Raw genomic sequence first — 23,933 nt, 5'->3', positions numbered from 1 at the left:
CCTCATGAACTCAATGCCCCCTCCATCTGTTGTCATGTGCAGAAACAGACTCCCTCTACTGGTGTACTTGCCATGCAATGCCACACTGGCCTGTGAAAATTATTTGAAAAAGTAAAAGTGCCCTTAGTTTTATAGTGGTTTAGCCTGGGAGTGCTTATTGCATATGAGTGACAGATTTTTTTGACACTTGAATAATTGTTTGTTAATTTCATTTTCTGTTCCATAGAAATCCTCGGCTTCTGCCAGCAAACCTAAGGGCAAACCGAAGAAAGAGGTGCATATATTAAAATAATAGTTTGTGCAATTATAATTATAATTCTGTAATTATTTACTTTCTTAGGTTGAACACAAATCTGGACATATTTTATCTTATTTTATTTTATTTTATGAATGCTTAGCCAATGCATTAAAAGCAACAGAGTCCTGTTGAATATATTTAATGTGCATTTTTGCAGCATCAAGTTCTGTGCATAACATTCGCGGGGGAAAAAAAATCATAATGGTATTTGAGTAAAAGCTCAGTAATGGTACATTACTGGTCAAAACTGAAATAAATAATAAAAGTGTTATAGAAATATGTCTCATCAGCTCACCAAGGCTGCATTTATTTGATTCAGTAAAAACAGTCATGTAAAAAATTATTATTTAAAATAACAGATTTCTATTTTAATATATTAAAATTGTAATCAAAGTGCACACATCTTACAGGCCAAAAGCTCAATGTGGGTGCTCAACAACAAAAACAGGAAAAGCAAAGTTTGCACACTGTTCCAAAAGTAGAAAATATTTTTAATGTTATCTGATGAAGAGCATTTAGACTCGAAATATCAACTGTGGTAAGAACATATGCATTAAAATGTAATTCATTCCTGTGATGCAAAGCTGAATTTGAGCATCACAGTCTAATTTGCAAATTTGTAGTTTTTTTGTGGTGAACTGTCTCTTTAAATTTTATATTTCATTTCAAGTTGCACAGAATTGATCTGCAAATTTAAAGGCCAAACTATCTTGCTAAACTGATTTAAAATGGCATTGTAAATTCCGAATATAGCATGGAAGAGAGGAGCTTTGCTTCCATGCATTTCATCTCCAAATGTTTGATTCTGTTTCACACAGGAAAAGGAAAAACCTCAAGACTCATCTGAGGACGCCGAGGAAGATGACGAGGAGGAGCAGTAACAATCTAACTGGAGCACTACCTCATACTCAACCAAACAAACCAACCGTCTGCTCTCCAACCCGTGAATAACATGAAATGTCATTCACATCTTTCTACAGCCACAAAAGGACAGTAATAGATGTAATGTTCTGCATAACACATGACTTTTATGTCATTAGATTCAATATACTGTAGAATCTCACTGCATACAAATGTCACGTGTTTCCAGTTACTTTTATTATATATCTATTGGACTGAGGTGCTTTTCTACTTATGCTTGGTTTGTAGTTCTGTTTAGTATGTTTTGTGTCCATGTTGTAGACTAGATTTAGATCAAGCTATAATTTAATGTGTAACATCATGGGCTTTAATAGTTCTCATAGAATGCATTCATTCTGAATGTAGCTGTTTACAGTTTACCAATTAACAGTTTACCTAGCTTTTTGTTAGTGTATATTACTGTGTAAACATCAGTGAAAATTAGTTTCGAGGCAGGTTCTTATATTTTGTAATCAAATATAAGTTACCCAGGCCTGGTTTGAGGGAGCACGTAGATTTAGCTTAAAGGAATAGTTCAGCCAAAAATGCTAATTTGTTGAACGTGTACTCACCCTCAGGACACCCAGGATGTAAATGAGTTTGTTTTTTCATCAAAACAGATTTGGAGAAATGTAAGATTACAGCAGTTGCTCACAGAGGATCCTCTGCAGTGAATGGGTGCCGTCAGAATGAGAGTCTGATTAGAAACATCACAGTAATCTTGTGAAGCTAAAAGTTGCTTCTTTGTCAAAACAAGTCCATCATTAGAACGGTTTGAACTTTTGAACTCTTGCTTTTTGCCAAAATATGAGTCCATCATTCATAATATTGCTTCTTCAATTGAAAAAGTAATCTCGTCTGAATCAGGAGAGAAATATGCACAGATCAAACACCACTTACAACAACAACAAAATATCCGAGAAACTATTTTAAACAAACATGTGGGTTGATTTTGGTGTGAGGGGACAATACGGGGACTCTCATTCTGACGGCACCCATTCACTGCAGATGATCCATTGGTGAGCAAGTGACGTAATGCTAAACTTCTCCAAATCTATTCTGAGAAACAAGAATCAGACTAATGGGATGGCCTGAGAATGAGTACATTTTCAGCAAATATTCATTTTTGGATGGATTATTACTTCAGCAGCAGCTTATGTGATGTTTTCCACTAGAATCCCCAGGAATCAGCATTGAGGATAATAACAAAGGTTCATTTTTGGATGTATAATTCTGTGTTTGTTTGTCACTACTGACGTTTCTGGAAGCATTGTTCAGTTTTAAAGCAATCACCAACACCGACCTTGCAGGTACAAATGCACTTTGAAACCAATTGGCAGAAAACAGTCTTTGCTGATGTATTGTGTTAGAAGACATTCCAGTTAAAACGATTGGTGTTTTGGAACTACATGATGCCACTTATTGTACTAATTCCTAATGGGGAATGAATCTGATACAGCACTTTGTGTTTCTTACACAGTTAAAAAGAGATTTAATGATAAAAAAAAAACATAACAGTGAAGAAAGAAATTACACATCAATTTAAATAATTCCCTTATATGCTTGGCTTATAGAAGTGGTTCTCAGGTGGTTTTGCTTCAGGACGCCATCAAGTGGTGACTCAAGATATCAAAAAGTAAAAAAAAAAAAAAAGAAAAAATCGGTTATTTAAATGTATTAATATTACCAATAATGCATAACATTCACAAACCACCTACTGACAGCATTTCCTCAAAGGACTGTTTGCATTACAGGTATCAGCTCAAGGTTCTCCACACCCAAGTGCTTTTGGAATATTTATTTAAAAATGATTTATTTTAATCATCTAGCTGTGTACATGACAGATCACAACAATGACATTAGGCTATGCTTCTCAAGGATTCAGATTTATTCTCTTCAGGGTCCCTAAAAATGTAATGATACACTCCATTGAAATAGATATATTGAGCAGAAGTGCAATCTAAATTATAGCCTATATTAATCCACCTTTGGACTGCATTTGATGCATTCAAGTACTCGTCTCATAACTTCTGAAATATTCACCTCAGGTATTTTCGGTGTCATGAACAAACAGCAAAAGCCCAAGACAACGTCAATCCCCTCAGCAGTAGAAACACCCTTTATTCTGCAGTGATTGTCCGTGTACAAGTGAATAGCCTACATAGGCATATGGTGTGTTTTATTAATACAATATTAGAGTTATAAAATGTGCATTAGATTTATAGACTTTATTAGTATGTATAGTGTATGTTGATCTTAATAAAAAAAATACTTTTGCAAATTGTTTGTGCATTTTCATATACAATACTAATGGTTACTGTTGTATTTATTATTACATTATATCATAATAATTGAAAGAAATAGGCCTATGTTACTACTTTAAATACTAAATACAGTGCAAAGGAAAAATAGATGTATTTGAGAGAATGTTTTAGAGAGATTTGTTTACTTGTAAAAAAATGTTTATAAAGTAAAAAGTAATTAAGTCTAAATATATTGGATATATAATTGGATTGGTCTAATATATTGGATATATTTATGCAAAGGGTTGTGGGTTCGATTCCCAGGGAACACATTAGGTAAAAAATGTCTCTTTGGATAAAAGTGTCTGCTGAATGCATAAATAAGTATTTGATGGATCCTTATATAACTATTTGTTGCTGTTACTGTGGTTTTATTTGTAAATTAACTAGCTATGCACAGGTTTTTAAATCATTATAATTGTGAGAAAAGTGTTGCATATTAGTATTTACAAGACAAATTACAGTACCTTGTACTTTAAATATTTATTTGATTAATAATAGAACCATTATTAATTTAACTGTTTAAAGTCACAATAAGTAATATAATATTAATTAAAACAATATAATATTGTAAATTATGTAAAACACTGTTTATTTAATAGGCTATTGATTAGATCAATTTAATATTAGGTCTAACAATTATTGTTAATGTACCAACAATTAATAAGGAAAAGTTAGCAAAACAAATTATTATTAAAAAATTATAATAATAATAATAACGCGTACAATGAACGGATTGTTATGCGGAATTTCATATCCGCACGCCCTATTCTCAAAAACCAACAACGTTCTTTTTATCTGTCTGCGCTGCGCAGGTTGCGCACATCCCGTAGCGGTTTCGATATAATGGCGTCTGTCTCCGAGATACGCTCGGCTTTGGAAAAATGAAGCGCAGAAGAGCTTATTTCCAGTGAATAACGCGGGGTTTCCATTCGCGGACGGACTTTGTCTCTCTTGCCGCGCGGCAGGTTCAGGTTCCGATCTCAGTCGCAACGCGCAGCCCGAGATGATGAAGCTGAAGTCGAACCAAACGCGCACCTATGATGGAGACGGGTTCAAGAAGCGGGCCGCCTGCCTGTGCTTCAGGAGCGACGCCGAGGAGGAGGTGAGTCGCGCGGCGCGTGCGGTGCGTCAGCTGGCGGATCTCAAGCCCTTGGCGGCGCGGTAGCGTCGTGCTTTAAGCGGTTAGCCTGGGACCAGTTAGCGCAGTTGGCCTAGTGTTAAACGACGCGACAAGCGCTAATCAATGAAGCTGCGCTGAGAACTCGACTCGTTGACAGCTTGATTGATTCATTGAAATCCATCTGATCTGAGATCACGTGCAGCATTTACATTTAGTCAGTTAGCAGACGCTCTTATCCAAAAAAATGATGACTATCAAAACCAACAAAAGAGCAATAATATGTGCTATGATAAGCCTCGGTTAGCCTTTGTGCTAAATCTCAAATGGGAAACCTTTAAAGACTTCCTTCCTTGGAATAAACTACTGTGGTGTACGTCACCATGATATTTTTTAATGAAAGGACTATTGCTTACAAAAAAAGTGATGTGGCTGTACCATGGTACTAGTTAATAGGCCTAAGTTACTGTAGTACTTTGAAATATACTGTGGTACGGTTTTACTCAAACCCATGGTAACGTTACATTCAAGAAAGCATTTGATTACATCATTTGAAAACATATTTAAGGGCCTCGTTTAGCTCCATAAATTCTATGAACCAAAAATAAGCATTTATAAAGGCATCATTTATAATACTATATAGAAGCAAAATAAGCAATATTTTAACCGCTTTGCTTTGTGATAATTACTGAAAGGAAATTTATTAATTTATTTTAATTGTGTTTCTGAAAAAAAAAAACATTTTTATTTTATTTTATTGTTAATTCTATCAATTAAGATACTAAATAAAGTGAGGTAATAAATATTTTGAGAGACATTTTTTATACTGTTGTTAATAATTTTTTAGTATTCGATGGGTCTGTAACTTTTGTTTATGTTGTTTTAGTTGTATGTTAACTGGTTATATAGATTTTTTTTCATTATTTTATTTGTGAGAAATGTGTTATATTAGTATTTACATACAATAATTTAACTTTTATAAACTCAGATTACAGTGCTATTGATTAATAATATTTATTCCATGGTCTGTCTGAATACTGGACTCTGATTGGCTAGCAGGTATGCAATAAACCGTTAGCTCCAAGTCAGGTAGCTCCAAGTCAGTTTAATCACCGTTACATATTAATGTTCTGCTTTAATTGATGCACACAAACCAACACTCATCACACACACACACACACACACACACAGATTTTGCTGCACACACACATAAAATGTTAATAACAACTGTGGCGAGTGATTTTGAACCGACACAAGGAACTATTGCTTTTGTTCATGAGCAGTGATTACTTCTCAATGGCCCATTATTAATTGATATATTGTCCTGTCATTGACTTTCATCCAGTCAGACAGACCGAAAACTTGTAAAATGTTTCCTCACAGGTGTTACTGGTGAGCAGCAGCAGATATCCAGACAAATGGATCGTACCTGGAGGAGGAATGGAGCCTGAGGAAGAGCCCAGCATCGCTGCCGCCCGAGAAGTCTGTGAAGAGGTTTGACTTCCACCTCTAGGATTATGCATGAAATAAATGATCATTTTTAGTATTTATCGTAATCAGCTGTCCATTGCAAAAAGCCTCTCAAACCATTCGTAGTAGATATCATTAATTAACAGATTTTTGATGGCTAATTATGTGGATAAAACATACATACGATTTCCAATTTAAATGCACACTCAACGTTCTACAATATTTACTTAAAATAGATTCAGTATCAGTAAATTATGGCTCCAAAACACAAGTCACTGAGGGACCCGATCATTTAAATATGGCCAAATATCACCTGATTACTCAGCTGATCACTTTTGATTCCACACAATAATTCATGTTTTGTCACAAATCGATGCATTGCACAAACATGGAAACTCTAAGGTTTTCTCTCTGCTGACATTTAACCTTTAGGGTTTCTCATAAAGAGAAGTGATAATGTTCCATCAGCTGAGATCCGCCATACTCTTTTACTTTCGCTGGCCATCTGACAGACAGCATTCTTCCGGGACGATCGCCTTACAGTTTTAAAGGGCATTAGACTCAGATTAGGAGCTGCTCTTCACACCTCCGCTGCCAGACAGTAGCAAGAGCGGTCTTACACCATAAACATCCCATGACCCAACGTCATACGTGTTCGAAGGAACCGCATATGTGGGATTTTCCTGAAATCTAAGAGCATATTGAAAAGTTTTTAGATTTCGAAATCTGAATGTAAAGTTGTGTAATGTTCTATAACAGCAAGCTAATCAAATGTAAATGAAGTAAATGAGTGTTTTTGGTCATGTGACTCTTGGTTCACGATGAAGTACATGATTATCAGGCCATTAAAGCAAAATAAAGCAGACCTAAACTTTCTCAAATTGTTATCCTGATAATGTAATCTGCTATATATAGGGTTAGTAAGTTGTTTTTTAAATCCACACACACACACACACACATATACATATATATATATATAATAACTTAATTTAAATGCATTATTATAAAAAAAAAAAAAAATTGACAGATAGAAATGAAATAAATACTTTTAAATTAGCATGGATCTTTAAATTGATCAAAAGTGTCAGTTATAGTGTTACAAATAATTATTTATAAGAAAATGCTTTTCTTGAGCAGTAAATCAGCATATTAGAATGATTTCTGAAGGATCATGTGACACTGTATGGCATAATTAGCGACGCAAAATTCAGCTTTGATCACAAGAATAAATAACATTTTGAAATATATTATGATAGAAAACTGTTTTTTTAAATTGTAATAATTGTAACTGTTTTTTTTTTCCTGTATTTTTGATCAAATAAATACAGTCTTGATGAGCAGAAGAAACAAAAAAAGTCTAAATCTCACAGATCCCATGCTTGTTTTTAACGGTAGTTCATATTAAATTGAAATATTTTCACTAGTGGCCTCAGACTTTTGGACCACCGCTTTATAATCAGGACTAAATTTAAACCATGTTTGACGACAATCAGCCACTCAAGTTGAAGTCCGCTCCATGTTGTATACACGATATTTGGCCTTAACAACATCATGATGGTTGTCTCTTTAAAATAAAATAATAATAATGATTATATAATGATAATAATGAAATAATAATAATGATTTATTTTCATTCACTTGTTGTTTTACAGGCTGGTGTCAAGGGCACTTTAGGAAGACTAGTAGGAATATTTGAGGTAAGTAAGAAAGAATGGCTTTCTATGAAAGTGTTGTGCTGCATGTCTTAACTGTTTTAAATAACGTTTTGTTTTATATTTAGAATCGAGATAGGAAACACAGAACGTACGTCTACGTCCTCATCGTAACTGAAGTTCTGGAAGATTGGGAGGATTCAGTAAACATTGGTTAGTACTTTAGAATAATACACTACAGTATAAAAGTTTGGATATTATATTGTTTACTTATTAACTTAAAATCCATTACAAAACCAAATTATTTTGAAATATTATTACAATTTCAGCTACCTTTTTTAATTAGAAAATATTGTAAAATGAAATTTATTTCTGTGATCAAAGCTGAATTTTCAGTCTTCATTGTCACATGATCCTTCAGAAATCATTCTAATATGATGATTTGCTGCTTAAGAAACATTTCTGATTATTATCAATGTTGCAAACAGTTGTGCTGCTTCATATTTTTGTGGAAACCGTGATGCATTTTATTTTTCAGGATTTTTTGCTCAATAAAAAGTTCAAAAGAACAGCCTTTATTTGAAAGAAATGTTTTGTAACATTATAAATGTCTCTACTGTCACTTTTGAGTAATTTAATGTGTCCTCTCTGAATAAAAGTATTCATGTCTTTTAAAAGCAAGAACAAAACATCTTACAAACCCCAAATTTTTTAAACCGTATGACAGAATGGCGTATATACCGAATAAAGTGCATACACGACCCAAAATTCAGATGAACACAGGCATGTGGCAATGTCACAGCAACATTAACATCAAAATATGACCAAAATCTAATAAATATCAGAATATTCTTGTCAGAGCCTTTGTGGGATTAGCAAATGTGAAAAATCAAGTGTTTTGTGATTTAAATGATTTGGCTCATAACACCTACTTAACATTTTTTGGTTTGTTTGCTTTGTTTTGTCAGGGAGGAAAAGGGAATGGTTCAAAATCGAAGATGCCATAGAAGTGTTGCAGTGTCACAAACCAGTACAGGCCAGTTACTTCGCGGCTCTCAAAGAAGGCTGTCTGAACAGTAACGGGACGCCCCTGGTGGCCACGATAGGAGGAGACCTGTCTCCCACCTACAGCATTAATCAGAGCTCCGTCTCTGATATCAGATAACTAATGCTAATTATTCTTTTTCATTAAAAAAAAAGACACAAAAACGATGGTTTGCCAAGGCTTTTTGAGCACCGAGAAGGTGGCGCAGACATCAAGCATTGGTTGAATATTCGAAACGATGTTTTGTAAATGTAACACTTTTGCTTTTTCCTGTTTAATCCTCCTTTCATGCGGACTGTTGCATGAAACCTGCGACTTTTAGCGGCCCTAGATTAAACGAATGCAAGAACTACTTTTTACTGTTGTGATGTAAAAATCTACACATGGTGCGTCAGCATGTGGCTTTCAGTAGTTTTACATGTTCGATTTCCTCTGTGTGCGTATGTGTGAACGAGTTTTTCTTCAGTTCTCTTTCGGCGGTTGCGAGAGGAAACGTTTAGTATTCTGAATGGTGGAACTGTTAACAGTTCAGCATGAACACTGGTATTTATTTGTCTTTTGAGTTTGCGTGATGCGATGAATGTTTAACCTGTGTTAAATTGATGCTCTTAACTTACCCTGTTTTGTCTTGCCATCTTGTAAATAACTTGTGGGCCTGCAAAAACATATTTAATTTATACTAGTACCTGATTAGACTGGAGCGCAATTCTACAAGCGCATACTTTTTTTAATCCAGTACATTTCTTTCCAACCTGCTGAGGTTTGGAAGACTTAGAATTTAGTATTGCAAACTTTACAATGAATCTTGTGTGGAAATGCGTGCCATTAGCAGCACTAATTCATTGCAACTCAATTGTTTAGACATATTCTGTGAGAGAGCGTTGATATGATTTGGTAGGTCTTTGATGTGCTGTAATGGTTTTCTGTAGCACTTTTCAAAATCAACATGAAAACAAAATAGACTCGATTTACTTTTTCATATATTTTCCTGGTTTCATCAGTACAACATATTGTGCAACCGCAATCTTATTCTGGTATGAAACTCCAACTTTTCATGATGCAATCACATCCAGATGGATTAAAGTAGAATTTAATTAGTAAAACGTGTTGCATGTATCATGTTGACTTTAAGAAGTGCCACGTTAGATAAGAGTGGACAGTTAAATCAAGAAGTAGCTTGGAAATCCTCTCCTTAAACTAGAAGATTCACTTCGATTTTCAAAGCAATCTGTTGAAAATCTATGAAAGATTATAATGTTACCTAGCAGTTTCAAAAATCCTCACTCACAACATGAAATCAAAATAGAGACGTTTTACCTTTTCTGTGTTTAATGTATTATTGAGCATGATTCATTTCAGTTCATGTTGTTTCAGGTTAAAAAAAAATGCCATCAATAATGAGCAGTTGAACTTTGCTAAAATAAAATGTATGGAACATACTGAAATCTTAATCTGTCATTATTTACTTATCCTCAAGTTGTTTCAAATCTGTATGAGTTGTTGAGCACAGATGACGACTAAACAATTTGAAACAAAACAATTGACGGTAGCCATTGACTTCCATAATATGGGAAAAAAATATTATATTATGGAAGTCAATGGTGACCAACAACTACTTAATCTATTGTTGTGGTCAACAGCAGATTGAAGCTCATACAGGTTTGGTACAACATGAAGGTAAGTAAATAATATTTTTTCTCTTTAAGAAAGTAAAATGGGTTTCATGTTCATTTTAGCTGTTAGCAGATTGTTTTTTTTGCACAAAACTAGCTCTAGTCTGCACTAGGACAGTTTTCACATCGTGTTTTCGAGGGCACTTTTTATGGATGTTCAGCAGACCCCTGAAATAGTTTAATCTTTGGCTATTAATATTCTTCTGACAATTGCTGAAGTTGTTTTCTGTCCTTCCGTTTTCTTGGACTTCAAGTCCCACTGATGAGGTATTTGGTCGTTTTGACCTCTCACCCTTTTCAGAAATGACCATATCATCAACTAGAACTCATTTAAACATCTTCTCTTTTGAAATGTTTAATATGTTGTGAAAGCCGAACTGCACGCTCTGTAAAGCGCTTGGCGCAATACTGTGAATCTTGAGCCACTGTAGTTAGCGAGATGTTTCGGTGTCGTCTAATCGCTCTTGTACAGATCAAAGCGTCAAATTGCAGTGCTTGTCATTATGATGTATAGATATGGTGCACGCCAGGTTGGGCGATTTATTTCCTCAAGACTGAACCACATCGTTTTGCTCCTCTGGGAGTTTTAAGTGCATTTATGATCCTTATGAAGTACATTTTTAATTCAAGATTTCATAATATTGTTAGTGACTGCAAAATGAGTAATAATGAACCTAAAACGTGAATGAACATACTTTTATCAGTGATTTGTTTACATGCCTTTGATTAATATGTCAACACTAATGCCATCGATTTTGCGGCTGATTGCAAGTCTTTCTCTTTCACTTTTAGTGTAGCATGTAATAGCTAATCTGGTGTTTTCTTGATTGAGATGGTCATACTAATGTACACTTCATTTAGCACAGACGCATAATAAAAACATTTTGACTCCTGTAGTGAGTGGAAGTGGCTGTGTCTATAGCCGATCATTGCTGTGAATGATCTTCTGTCAAACACACTCGTTTCAAAGTCCTACAAAACAAGGATGTGAAATCTCATCTCACGGAAAGCACCTTAAATTTGCCCTGCTTGTGACTCTGAATGTAAACTTGGGTAAAATAAGAGTTCAGCCTGGTAAACATGTAATTGGTTTAAATGGGATGCTGGAACTATGACTGAAATCTCTCAACACTCTGAAACCACAGCTGTACCCTTCACTGGAATATTTAGCTTTTTTGTTTTGGGATTGTGAAATCAACCAGTATAAGAATGTAACATAAATGTGCCAACTAATAAACACCAGTATTTCATCTCAAGGTTTCAGTGACTTTGTCCCGCAAGCTAAATTTCTAATGCTTTAACATGCCAAATATTCTGATTTACGTAACATTGTGTTTGTACTTCATGGCTTTTGAGGAAAACTACGTGCTAGCTTAACATTAAAATGTCGTCAAACTATGTACATGTAAGATTTACGGGTTCCTTCCAGGACGATGGACCAAAAAGGAAGTGGGTAAGAAAATAAAAACATTCTTGGATTATTAATATTTTTGTTTTTTAAGAAATAGCTCATCCATAAATGAAACTTTGGTGAAAAATTATGCAACTTCATGTCATCCAAGTTGAGGATGTGACTGCATAATTTGTAAGAAACAAATCCATCATTAAGATATTTTAAACAATCGTCTCTGGCCCAAATAAGAGTCCATAATAAAGCTTCCTCTTGTGAAGTCCAGCCCATTGTCCTCTCACATCAGGATCCAGCCACATATTTAGGATCGTTTTGCCATGTAAAACTGCTTGATCTGTGCATATTTCTCTTATGATTCTGACAAGTTGACTTATCTCACTGGAGAAACCAATATCATGGACTCATATTTATCCTCATGGATGGATTTGTCTTTTACAAACACACAGCTTATCACTTCAAAAGACGTTAGCTGATGGACTGGAGTGGTGTGCCTCCGTGAAGTTGGCCCCCAATCCATCGCAAAATGTTAGCAAAATAGTCTCAATCCTTTTAGCTGGTTTGACTTTGTGCTATAAAAAACATTTGTGCTGCTTAGGTTTTTTAGATATTACGATAATATTTATAGGTCTTTCTGAGGTCACTCAGAAATCCAAATGCTGAACCAAATCACATGAAATAGTTGCAGTCACTTAATAATTAGTAGCCATATTCATTCAATCAGGCTGATTAAACAGAAAAATGACTTGGGTCTATTTCATTATATCTTTACAAAACCCAAAATTTGTTTTTATAAAGACCTGATTATAGGCCTATTTTCTTTTCTGAGCACAAAAAAACCCTGCAATAGCATGTTTCCAGGTCCGTGTAGCCTAGACTTTTTTGTCCATCCATATTTTCTTTAACCATGATTAATTTTTTTTTAAAAAGAATGGTTGTTGTATTTTTAAATGCCATCCTGAAAACCAAATTTGAAATTAGAACCGTACACTAAACGTTGCCCAAAAAAAGTTAAATATAGACTTTATTTTTAGATTTTATTAATTTTTGCACCTTTAATAAACATTTGAAAAATGCATAAAAAAATACTTTTTTTGTAATAAGTTACAATTGCTTGTTTCTCCCCTTCTCAATTAATACTTTTGCAGCTAGCTTTATGTGCGAGCTTGAGCATGGAATAGGTTTTACATAAATGCCTATACGTTAAAGGATGGTTTAATAATTTATTATATTAATCAACTTAATATAAACATTAGACTTGTTGAACTTGTTTTCACAAATGTAAATTTTTTGAAGAACTATTCTATAAGCCTAAAGCATTAAATATAACACTGAATGCATAAACAAGTACCTGCAAAGCAATATATGAACAAGTCGGACGCAGAAGCACTTTTCAACCTTTATTATACAGATAATGTGAAAAATTATTGTGGCTGTTGTCCTCGGCCACGGCCAAAACCACCTCTCTGAAAATACAAGAGAACGCATGCAAAAGGTGAGCGTCAATTTCCCTTTGCCAGTAGGATAATTCACGATTGCATTTATGTGATTGTTTGGAGTCATGCATTTAAATGGTATTTAAACAGTGATACTTACAAACTGGAATTCTGTGGCAGCACCTGCACCAGCCTCGGCCTTCTTGTCTGCACCAGCTGTAGGATGAAGAGTTTTTAGTTTAACACAATGCCACACAGAGGCAAAAGAAACATGCTGATGTCGACAGTATGTATTGTGTACATACGTGGAGCTGCAGAACGTCTGTAAGCATCTCTGTCTCCCTCGCCACGGGCCAGACGAGCCGGTCTCTCTCCCTCAAGACCTGAAAAAACAGTGTGCTACACTTTAGTCGAGGTCTTTGAGATAGACTACAGCACATTATGAATGACATTTAGCATTGGCAAATAACCATTTATTAGTCAAGCCCCACATAGGACGAGGATAAGCGTTTGAAACACTACATTCAATCTCTTCAGAAGCCATAATATAGCTTTCTAGTAGTAACGATGTCACAAATTAGTTCATGAGAGGTTTAGTGTGAACATCACTGCATGGAAAAGCATGCATGGATTTTCTTCATAATGTTGCATGGAAAATCATGAAGTAAAAGATATTATTTTAAAAGCTCTTTAGGAGGAGGATGAGCCTCTTACCCTTGGGGCGGGGTCTGGCGGTCTCTGGGCGTGTCTGGCGGCGGAGGGTGGCGGGAACGATCTCTGGGGGCAGGTGGAGGAAGTCCCGCAGGTACTGAATGCCCTCATTGGTCAGGTACCAGTAGAAATGGCGCCAAGCAAACTGCTCTTTGACGTACCCGCATGACTTCAGAGACTGAAGGTAAACGTATTTTAATATACATTCACATGTAATTACGGGGTTAGTTCACCCAAAAATGAAAATGATGTCATTAATGACTCACTCTCATGTCGTTCCAAAGCCGTAAAACCTCCGTTTATCTTCGGAACACAGTTTATGATATTTTAGATTTAGTCCGAGAGCTCTCAGTCCCTCCATTGAAACTGTGTGTACGGTATACTGTCCATGTCCAGAAAGGTAAAAAAAAAACCTTAATCAAAGTAGTCCATGTGACATCAGAGGGTCAGTTAGAATATTTTCAAGCATCAAAAATACATTTTGGTCCAAAAATAACAAAAATTCTGACTTAATTCAGCATTGTCTTCTCTTCCGGTCTGTTGTGAGCACATTCACAACACTGCAGTGACGCTGCTGACCTGTCATCTTTGTTATTGGGCGCTTTTCTGGACATGGACAGTATACCGTACACACAGTTTCATTGGAGGGACTGAGAGCTCTCGGACTAAATCTAAAATATCTTAAACTGTGTTCCGAAGATGAACGGAGGTCTTACGGGTTTGGAATGACATGATGGCGAGTCATTAATGACATAATTATCATTTTTGGGTGGACTAACCCTTTAACTGGTCCAAGTTCATGCCGTTCAAAATTATGAGGACTCACCTGCATGGCCTTCATCACGTGAAGGTTGGGTACGTTTTTGTCAGCAAGCTCTGGATGTTTTGCAAGATGCACGTCTTTTTTGGCCACCATGACGCCCTCTTTGAAGAGGAGCTCATAGATAGCAACACGATTCTTCTTGGGCATCAACATCTACATTAACACAATTACTTCAGTTCATTGTTATGCTTGGAGCACTTTTACCCGACTTCAGAGATGTCAGGTTTATTAGATTATATTAAGGAGCAGGATAAATAAAGAAATGCAAGTATGTTTTCATACAATTTATTATATAGAGACCAAAAACAACAATTGAAGGCAGCATGTCATACTTACAGTACTCTATAATTTTATCGTATTTTTTAATATGTCTTATAGTATAATTTGTGTAATCTATATAGTGTCATAGTATTTCCTTAAAACACAACACACTGTTTCAATAGTTTTTTTTTTTTTTTTGCAATTATAAGACTTATTTCCAGTAACGACATCAATAACGCCATTATTTAGGTTTATTTGATAATTTTGTGTAACTATATTGACTTCGTGAAGCTCTCTCGCGGGGTAGCGTACTAGACAGGCGCATATTATGCCTTAAATATAGTATTTGTCGCCTGGATATTCTTTCAAGACTAAGATATGTTCATCATAAGGATTTATTTGAACAAAATTCACTTTAAACAACACATCAAATAGAAAGATGGTGAAGATTTTGAACGGATTTTCGGCTCTTGTTTCAGCCTACCTTAACGCTTGCTGAGAGACCGGAGCTGGAAAGAGCGTCTTCAGATGTACTTCCGGTAATAGTTCGAAGCTCTTTATACAAGCTCATGTGTAGGGAGAGGCGCCAGCTAGTGTATTGGAAGAGTTTTACATTTGTCACAGATATATATATAGCCTATATATATACTAAATACATTTACTTAATGTCATAATGATTTTTGGCATAAAAGAAAAATAAATTACTTAATAAATTTATTTATATGCTTCAAGTACCTTAGTGTAAACATCTCGGAGGACCTGACTTGGACTACTCACATTCAAACACAGGTTAATAAATCCAGGCAAAGACTTTACCATCTGCGACAGCTGAGGAAATTCAGGGTCTCACCAGCAATCCTGAAAACTTTCTATTCTGGGGCTATAGAAAGCGTATTGACTCAGTGTATCTCAGTGTGGTATGGGAACAGCTCCAGTCAAGACTGCAAAGCCCTGCAGAGAGTTGTGCGCTTAGCTGAGCGCATTTCAGGGTCTGCTCTCCCCTCTCTGCAGGACATCTACCTCAAACGCTGCAGAAGTAGAGCTGCAAAAATCATCAATGACTCCACCCACCCCAGTAATCATATTTTCACTTTGCTGCCATCTGGTAAGCGCTTCCGTAGCCTGATGGCAAAAACTGAGAGACAGGAGGAGTTTCTTCCCCCAGGCCATCAGGCTCTTAAACTCTAAACCAGCTTCTTAACATCCTCATGCCTCCACTTAATGTTCACTTTATCTTTTTACTATATTCACTACCTCACATAGACACACTGACAGTGTCGCCCTGTTTTGCACATTTGCTTCTTGTACATTCCTGGGTATCTTAATATTTAAGACTACAGTAAAATGCATATATGCACATTGTACATCCCTGTACATCTTAATATTTAAGACTACAGTTTACACTCATGCACATTATTTTGCGTTCTATATTTAATTCTACAATATACATTTTTTATATTTTATTCTTATATTTTTATTGTTTACTTTTATTTCATTCTTACATAGCTTTATTTATGTATATTTTCATCTGTGTTGTTTTCTTTAATAATTGCACTGTCCATGGAGCGGACCTGACTCACATTTCACTGCTGGTTATATATGCTATATATAATTTTGTATGTGACGAATAAAAAACTTGAATCTTGAAATAATATTAATTTTTTGGCTATTTGCTACAAATATTCTCCATCGACTTAAGACCTGTTTTGTGCTCCAGGGTCACATTTATCAATATTAGGTCATGTTAATTTCAACACACACACACATATGTATATATATATATATATATATATATATATATATATATATAAGATATTACACTGTAACTATATTATAGATATATAGAGACATAATTAAGATAAAAAGACACATGTCCTTTAGATTTTTCATTAGGTCTTTTTCATATAATTTCTAGAATTCTATAGTTTTCTATACAATTTTCAAAAAGTAATTCTCTGTATATTTTTTTGTATTCAAAAGAATCTAATGGATGTTGTTAATCCTCATTCGTTGTAGTTGCATGGAAAACAGTGACCAGTCAAATCCAGATATTGCCTGTTTTGACTATAAATACTGTCCTGTTGTGACACCAAATACAGTCACAACCACTTATTCAGGGGTCAGTTCTATGTCCAGCTTTGTTTTTCTGGCTGGACAGACTTGAATGCTAAAGGAAATTACTTTTTTCCCTGCATGGCTGCTTGAGGAATATATTCTAGTGTCAGAGAAAACACCCACATCTTTCATACTTGAGAAGTAAGCATGCAGTGTAACAATGAGGGTTGAGTATATGCAGTGTTAAGGATATGATTGGTATGTGACCTCTTATTCTTAATTATTGCATTTCATGGATTACTTTATATTATATCTGCAATGAACTCAAAGTAAGAGCGATGGCTTTATTCCTAGATGTTTTCTAAACCTGATTCTAGAGTTACTGGCTCTTTGGTTGTAGACAAACAAGGTGTTTTTATGTCAATCTTTAAAAGTAGGTCTATATTATGAGAGAAATCAAATATCTGGTTTTATGTGCTATTTTGTGGTAAACTGTAACATTTTACGGAACATTTTTAAAAGCTACTGCTCAGTTCAATTGCAGACTAAACCTCTTCACTGGATGCGTTAACAAGAAATGTGTTGGTTAATATTTCAGTGCTCAGCTCATTTCTCTGGCAGTTTGTGTTTGGCAGCGAACAGTGTTTTCCTGCTTCCCATCTGTGTTGCAAGGCGGTGATGTGTTTAGTGCCTGAGGTTTGTGGACTTATGGGAATGAACCTTACAGGAGCTTTGATTGTTGTTCCACTTGAGCCAACAAATTGAGAAGTTAACATTGCAACACCTCCATCTGCTTTCATACACAGACCACCTGTGCCGCACTGACTTTGCAGTCAAATTCCTTTCCGGTAATTTTACATTTAGGAGCAGATTTGCAAGAAGTTGTTACTAGTATTAGTGACCACAGAAACCAGATCATTCTTCTGTAACTGAGCCTGGTTTCTCCCAAGGTTTTTTCTCCGTTCTGTCACCGATGGCGCTTTGGTTCCCTTGATCACTGAATTCAATGATGAACTGCCTTTTTGCTTTATTGACACACAAATTTTCCTTTTTAATGCTGTTCAGTTGCTTTGACAACCTGTATTGTTAAAAGTGCTATATAAATAAAGGTGACTTGCCTTGAGTAGCATTGAGATTCCCATTACAACTGGCTGAATTAAAATATATATATATATTTTTCTATATACAATTTTAAAATGATATTATATTTTCCATCATTTATTTTCAAGTAATGACTATCATTATAGATTTTGTTAAAAAAGTTGCAGGTTAAAGCAAAGGTAAGTTGCAGGTTTAATGCAAAATAAATAATGAAGATTGTATTTTAAAGTCACCAAACATTTCCTCTTTTTTACTGCAATATGCACACATTGAAGACTAAAATAAGTAAGCTTTATCAATGTTTCACCAATAGGTGGCAAAATGAACCCTTATGTGAACCCATGTAAAATCAATAGTACTACATCCGTTTCAGCATAAACCATGCAATTACCATCACTGTACCATGGTATTGTACGATTATTATTTTTCTTTATAAAACATCCCAAACGTGCATTTTTATTATTCTTTTTTGTGTTAATAGACTGATTTAAGAGTTGAATTGAACGTAGTCAATTGTAAGCCTTCGACGAAAATTTGCAAAGTGAATGTTTTAAATATATTTCATTTATTCGTTGAGCTTAGTGCGGTGCTTATTTCAGTAAAAGTCATTAATATGTAACGTGGGTCTCTTGGCTGACCATCCCCCATTTGATACTCCCGCAGCACAACGCTGCCCGTGTTCATCCGATACCTTTGTGCTTTACTGATGTTCGATTCGCGAACGAATTGTTCATTCGAACCGATTCATCTGAACAGTTTCGCAATGCCTTTGTAAAACGCTTTACTGCAGCTAAGACTGTATGGTTACAGCAAATATATGAGTATTCCGTGTTGAACAAAATGTTTATCGAAATAAATTTTTGTTTAAATTAAACTGTTCACATCTGTGAACGGACTCGGTGAATTTAAGCCGACTCGCTAAAACGAACCGAATCAGACAGCTCGCCGTTATTGTGTTTTACTAGAGTGAGTGGAGGATCGTGTGTATCACAGAGAGGCTGGATTCTCGTTCATCTGTGTTTGGTATGTCTCAACGCATTGTTTTTTCTCATTTAGCAGCAGAAATGAGGTTGCGTGTCGATAAATGCGGTCAGACGTCTTGTGTTGCGTTGTGTCATTTATTTCTAAACGCTTGCGCAGTCTTTTAAGAGCGCTGCGGTTCTTCGCAATGCTGAACACTGAACGCTGTGTGCACCTGAATTAATATGCATGTGTCGAATGAAGTTGAATTACATGAATAAATTAGACTTTTGTGCATCATTATAGACAACCATACAGTTTTGCATGCATTCAGCAAAATATGATGTAGTATTGTAACAAAAATAAACTACTTAAAACCTATTGGATTAACTACTAATATTAGTAAGCATTGCATATTTTAAAGCCATTTTACAAAGAGACTTAAGAATGATTTTTTAAAATATTTATAGAATGTACTTACTGATTAATGTTTAGATAAGCTATTCTAAAGTTATGCACATATATATAAAAGCTATAGGCTATATCTTTTTGGACATGATAAGCTTAAAAAATGTACTATGGTACAGTGAGGGTATCATATGGTAATGCCAAGACATGTTCTAAAATTATTACATTTTTATGCTTTTTTTTTAAGTGTACCTTTTGTTTTTGTATCATATTTCAATTTTGTTAAGAATATCTGTTTAGAATACCAGGTATAAAAATGTGTAGCTCTAAGTCACTTTGCATAAAAGCGTCTGCTAAATGCATAAATTTAAATGTAGAATACTGCTGTCTACAATATTGGAAATATGATGCTTTAAAGTTATGAATAGCTCATTAATTTGAGTTAAATCATCCTGCTAAAATGGACAGTCTTTGACTTTAAAAAGATTTGTACTTACACAAAAAAAGACAAAGCAGTATGGTTTTTAGGTGTATGGTGCCATTGAAATACCTTGGAGTGGCATGTGAATTAGGAATCTAATTTAAGGGGCTTGTTATCCCAGTCCTCTATTCTGAGATCAACAATAGACCGTTTTAGTAAATGCAATCTCTGTTTCTCCCAAAGGAGACTTCACTGTCTTCTTGCATGAAAAATTCAAAAGGTCTGCTTTAATAAATCAATAGCAGGTCTCATAGCTGTAAAGAAGATGAATCATTACAGCAGTGTGTTATTTGATTAGTAAATGTCTGATTGTTGTCTCTGTTGTCATTTAGTTTGGTCTTACATCGCTGATCCCATCTGTCTCCACCAACAGTAAATACACATGTGAGTGTGTGTCTGAAGTGAACTGCTGGTTCACAGACACCAGATGTCCTTTTGACTTCTTCTGTTCAAGTCAAAGGTGAATCCTCCCCTCCGGAGGGTCTCGAACTGTCCGAGGTCCTGAATCGTCTCTTGGCACATGATCTCTTTAGCTCTGGGTCAGTTCGTATTTTGTCTGCCAGGGAAAGCTTGTGATTTCTATGCAGTTTTAACGGAATATTCTTAGATTCTATGTAGTGCTTAGTATATAGATTTTTTTTCTACATTTTCATCTCATTTGTATGGAAGCTTGTGTCATGGGATAAACAAAAACAAAAAAAGTAATTCAACTTTTGAGCTCTCAATTGCGACTTTTTTATATCTGACAATTATCTAAGTATCTGAGTTTATTTCTTGCAACGCTGACATTTTTTGATCAATTCTTTCTTATATATCTGCAATATGTAAACTCAGAATTGTGAGAAAAAAAAATTGTAGTTCTCATTCTGATTCTTTTTTTTTCGCCACAGAATTAAAAATAATACATCCCACAGATTTGCAAGTTAATAAGTCACAATTCTGAGGTTATATCTTGCAATTCCTACTTCTTTTCCTAGAATTGCGAGAAAAAGGTAAGAGTTGTGAGATAAAAATCCCTATTACCTTTTCATTTATTTTTTTTCATGCCAGAAACTGACTTCTATACATTTGCCCTGAAGAATATGTAAGAAACCATGTTGCACGAGCCAGCACTGCTTTCATCTTCTGCAGAAAATAGTATTCCCCCCCAATCCTTTCACCTGATGAAGTCAAAGCCATAAAGTATACAGTAGCTCTTTAACTGGATTGTGTTGGAGGGCTCATTCACCTTGATGGTTATATTGTTAAAATCTCATTCTGAATCTGTCCTTCAGCCCCTATATAGCTTCAGATGGCAACTAAAACCAAGGAGAGCATGTCCTTAGAGCCTTTTAACTAAACTCAAGGTACAATTCAAGGTCCTTACAGTCTGAGCGCTTATCTGGGGGATAAAAATCTGAGTGCATCTTAATAAATGCTTCAGTTTAAAACTGCTGATTTTTTTTTAGAAAGTAGATTATCATTGCATATAGCCTAATATATCAGATACTACTGTTCAGTATGCAGTGAGGAGCACACTATTCTGTTCTGAATGATGTGTCTGTTTGGTTGCATAACCCACACTGAATCATTGGTATTTTATCAGTCTAGGCTAGACATGCGCCTGTCACTGTGAAGGATGACCCAGAGTTCAGCAGGGCTGTGTCATTGCTCACTTTAGGGATGATTCGGGTCAAGGGTCAGGTCAGGCTCAAAGGCACAGATTTTATCACCCAGGTACCTACTTTCACCCTTTACACCTCACATGGGATTCCAACCTGTGACCTGGTTATAGTAATTCCTGTTACTCTGATTGTGATTTTTTTTTTTTTGCTAATTTGATTTGCTACCTTGTATTTAATCAGTTTGGCATTGTATTTCTGAAGTTAAATCAGTACTTTATAAACTCCATTTAATATTTTATTTATACAAATAATTCATAGAAATAGTATACTAATAAAAAAAGTGTTTTATTTAGAATACCAATTAAAAATTATGAATCCAAGCAATAATTTAAAAGTACATTTTAGTATTTTATTTATAATATTTAGCATTTGTGTAAAATATTTTTCTAGTATACTTCTAGTCAATTTGGTTTTTTATGAATAATAATTTTTAGTTGTGTAGTTTATTTGAAAATGTAAGCTTAATTTATAATTTTATTTATAAAAAATATTTAAATTATGAAATAATTGAATTATTTCAATGATTTTATTAGGTCATTTTATATATGATTTTTTAAATCATATAATCTGCTATTTTATTAATTTAGCATTTTGTTTACAGTAGTTTTTCAAATAAATTAGCATTTTATTATCAAATATGTGAGTATGCAATATGTATTTTATTAGCAAAATTCATTTTGAAATCATTCATTTTGAAAATGAATTTAGTAGTTAATTTTAAAATGTAATTTAGTGTTTTATCAATAATTATAAAATTAATTTAGTAGTTTATTTAAAAAAGTAATTTGGTATTAATAATACATTTATTTAGCATTTTATTTATAAAATTAGTTCAGTAGTTTATGTATTTTGGTATTTTATTCATTAAAATGAATTTAACAAATCTTTATTTATAAAATTAATTTACTATTTAATAAAAATAAAATACTTTATATTTATAAAAAAAGTATATGCTATTCTTTTGTTATTATTTAGAGGATTAATATGTGGTTTCAGCATAAGACTTTTGGTCATCGTTATTTTAATATAATATAAAGAACTGAATTCTGTGGTAAAAAGAGACAGATATATGATCAGAACATTGTTTCTGGTCAAATTTGTTCCTGAGCTGTTGCAAGAACCAGCAGAGAGCATTTTAAGAGTCCAGGCCTGTATGACGTCTTTTCTAGGATAGATTACGCTGTTCTTTGAAGCCTTAGGAAATCCATGCAACAAGATCTCAGCTGCTGCGGCTCTCCAGCGTCGCATTACCAGGAGGCTGGCTTGCTTTTTGACAGATTCTCATGTGTGTCTGAGCCAGTGTGGATATCAGCTGCGCTGTGACCTTGCCTTACCACACGAACAAGTTCAAATCCTCTGCTGTGAGATCCTGCATTGATCTTCCTCTGCAGTCTTGCCAAAGTTTCTGTCTGTGTGTGAGATGGACAGAGATAGAGAGAAACTAATTGAAGAGGTGGATGGTAGGACATATTGATTGAGACTAAATGCTTGAGAGAAGAAGACACCAATGAGATGCTGAGGAGAGATGCGAGATTTATGATTTGAACATTGCCAAGCAGCAAGACTTTAGCGATCTGATATACATTTCTGGGTTTCTAAACGTCTCTGAAGATGTTTACTTGTGCCTCACGAATGCTAAAAAGTTGTGGGAGTGAGACGAAGTGCAGTTTGTTAGATATTTCCACAACTCCATCCATAAGAAAGACAAATCTGCCTACATTTTTACTGACTAAAATTTGCCAAGATTAAGAGTATTTCTTGTATACTTCAGTCTCTTAAAGGAATAGTCCATTAGGAACAGATTTTGAGAAATGTCTCATTACATCACTTGCTCACCAGTGCTTCCTCTGTAGTGAATGGGTGCCGTCAGAATGAGAGTCCAAACAGATGATAAAAACATCACAATAATCCACAAGTAATCCACAGCAGTCCAGCAATAAATGCTTCTGAAGAGAAAAGCTGCATGTTTGTGAAACAACAAGCCCATCATTCAGTAGTTTTTAAAGGGGGGGTGAAATGCTAGTTTTCACTCAATATCCTGTTAATCTTGAGTACCTATAGAGTAGTACTGCATCCTTCATAACTCCAAAAAGTCTTTAGTTTTATTATATTCATATGAGAAAGATAGTCTGTACCGATTTTTCCCGGAAAAACACGACCGACT

General features: G+C 34.8%; 3 protein-coding genes across 4 annotated transcripts in view; 2 read left to right on the top strand and 1 right to left on the bottom strand.

The window, feature by feature from the left end:
• LOC127960052 (high mobility group protein HMG-I/HMG-Y-like) overlaps positions 1–3,479 on the top strand; it is a 4,893-nt gene extending 1,414 nt beyond the window's left edge. For both annotated transcript variants that reach the window (XM_052559595.1, XM_052559594.1), the window contains exons 4-5: positions 227–274; positions 1,117–3,479. In XM_052559595.1, coding sequence (XP_052415555.1) covers positions 227–274; positions 1,117–1,179 — 111 coding nt within the window. In that variant the 3' untranslated portion in view covers positions 1,180–3,479. The remainder of the gene's footprint in view (positions 1–226; positions 275–1,116) is intronic.
• An 834-nt stretch (positions 3,480–4,313) lies between these two features.
• On the top strand, positions 4,314–11,711 carry LOC127960050 (diphosphoinositol polyphosphate phosphohydrolase 1). Its single transcript, XM_052559592.1, has 5 exons — positions 4,314–4,606; positions 6,005–6,115; positions 7,744–7,788; positions 7,872–7,956; positions 8,712–11,711. Exons 1-5 carry the CDS (start codon positions 4,508–4,510, stop codon positions 8,906–8,908), a joined length of 537 nt encoding a protein of 178 aa, XP_052415552.1. The 5' UTR covers positions 4,314–4,507; the 3' UTR covers positions 8,909–11,711.
• Positions 11,712–13,256: 1,545 nt separating this feature from the next.
• On the bottom strand, positions 13,257–15,690 carry LOC127960048 (40S ribosomal protein S10-like). The gene is made up of 6 exons (XM_052559591.1): positions 15,585–15,690; positions 14,843–14,992; positions 14,020–14,194; positions 13,611–13,688; positions 13,466–13,521; positions 13,257–13,335 (listed from the first exon to the last, which is right to left on the bottom strand). Exons 1-6 carry the CDS (start codon positions 15,669–15,671, stop codon positions 13,294–13,296), a joined length of 588 nt encoding a protein of 195 aa, XP_052415551.1. The 5' UTR covers positions 15,672–15,690; the 3' UTR covers positions 13,257–13,293.
• Between the last annotated feature and the right edge of the window lie 8,243 nt (positions 15,691–23,933).

Source organism: Carassius gibelio, chromosome B6, assembly GCF_023724105.1.
Source record: "Carassius gibelio isolate Cgi1373 ecotype wild population from Czech Republic chromosome B6, carGib1.2-hapl.c, whole genome shotgun sequence".
Lineage (NCBI taxonomy): Eukaryota > Metazoa > Chordata > Actinopteri > Cypriniformes > Cyprinidae > Carassius > Carassius gibelio.
This window is presented reverse-complemented; position numbering and strand designations above follow the sequence as displayed.

Bases quoted from the DNA above. Each gene is read 5' to 3' on its own strand.
- LOC127960050 (XM_052559592.1), top strand. From the start codon at position 4,508: ATGATGAAGCTGAAGTCGAACCAAACGCGCACCTATGATGGAGACGGG. The intron at 6,116-7,743 runs GTTTGACTTCCA...GTTGTTTTACAG, and splicing joins CCCGAGAAGTCTGTGAAGAG to GCTGGTGTCAAGGGCACTTT. The intron at 7,789-7,871 runs GTAAGTAAGAAA...TTTTATATTTAG, and splicing joins GACTAGTAGGAATATTTGAG to AATCGAGATAGGAAACACAG.
- LOC127960048 (XM_052559591.1), bottom strand. From the start codon at position 15,671: ATGAGCTTGTATAAAGAGCTTCGAACTATTACCGGAAGTACATCTGAA. The intron at 13,689-14,019 runs GTAAGAGGCTCA...CTGTTTTTTCAG, and splicing joins CGCCAGACCCCGCCCCAAGG to GTCTTGAGGGAGAGAGACCG. The intron at 13,522-13,610 runs GTATGTACACAA...TTCATCCTACAG, and splicing joins CAGACGTTCTGCAGCTCCAC to CTGGTGCAGACAAGAAGGCC.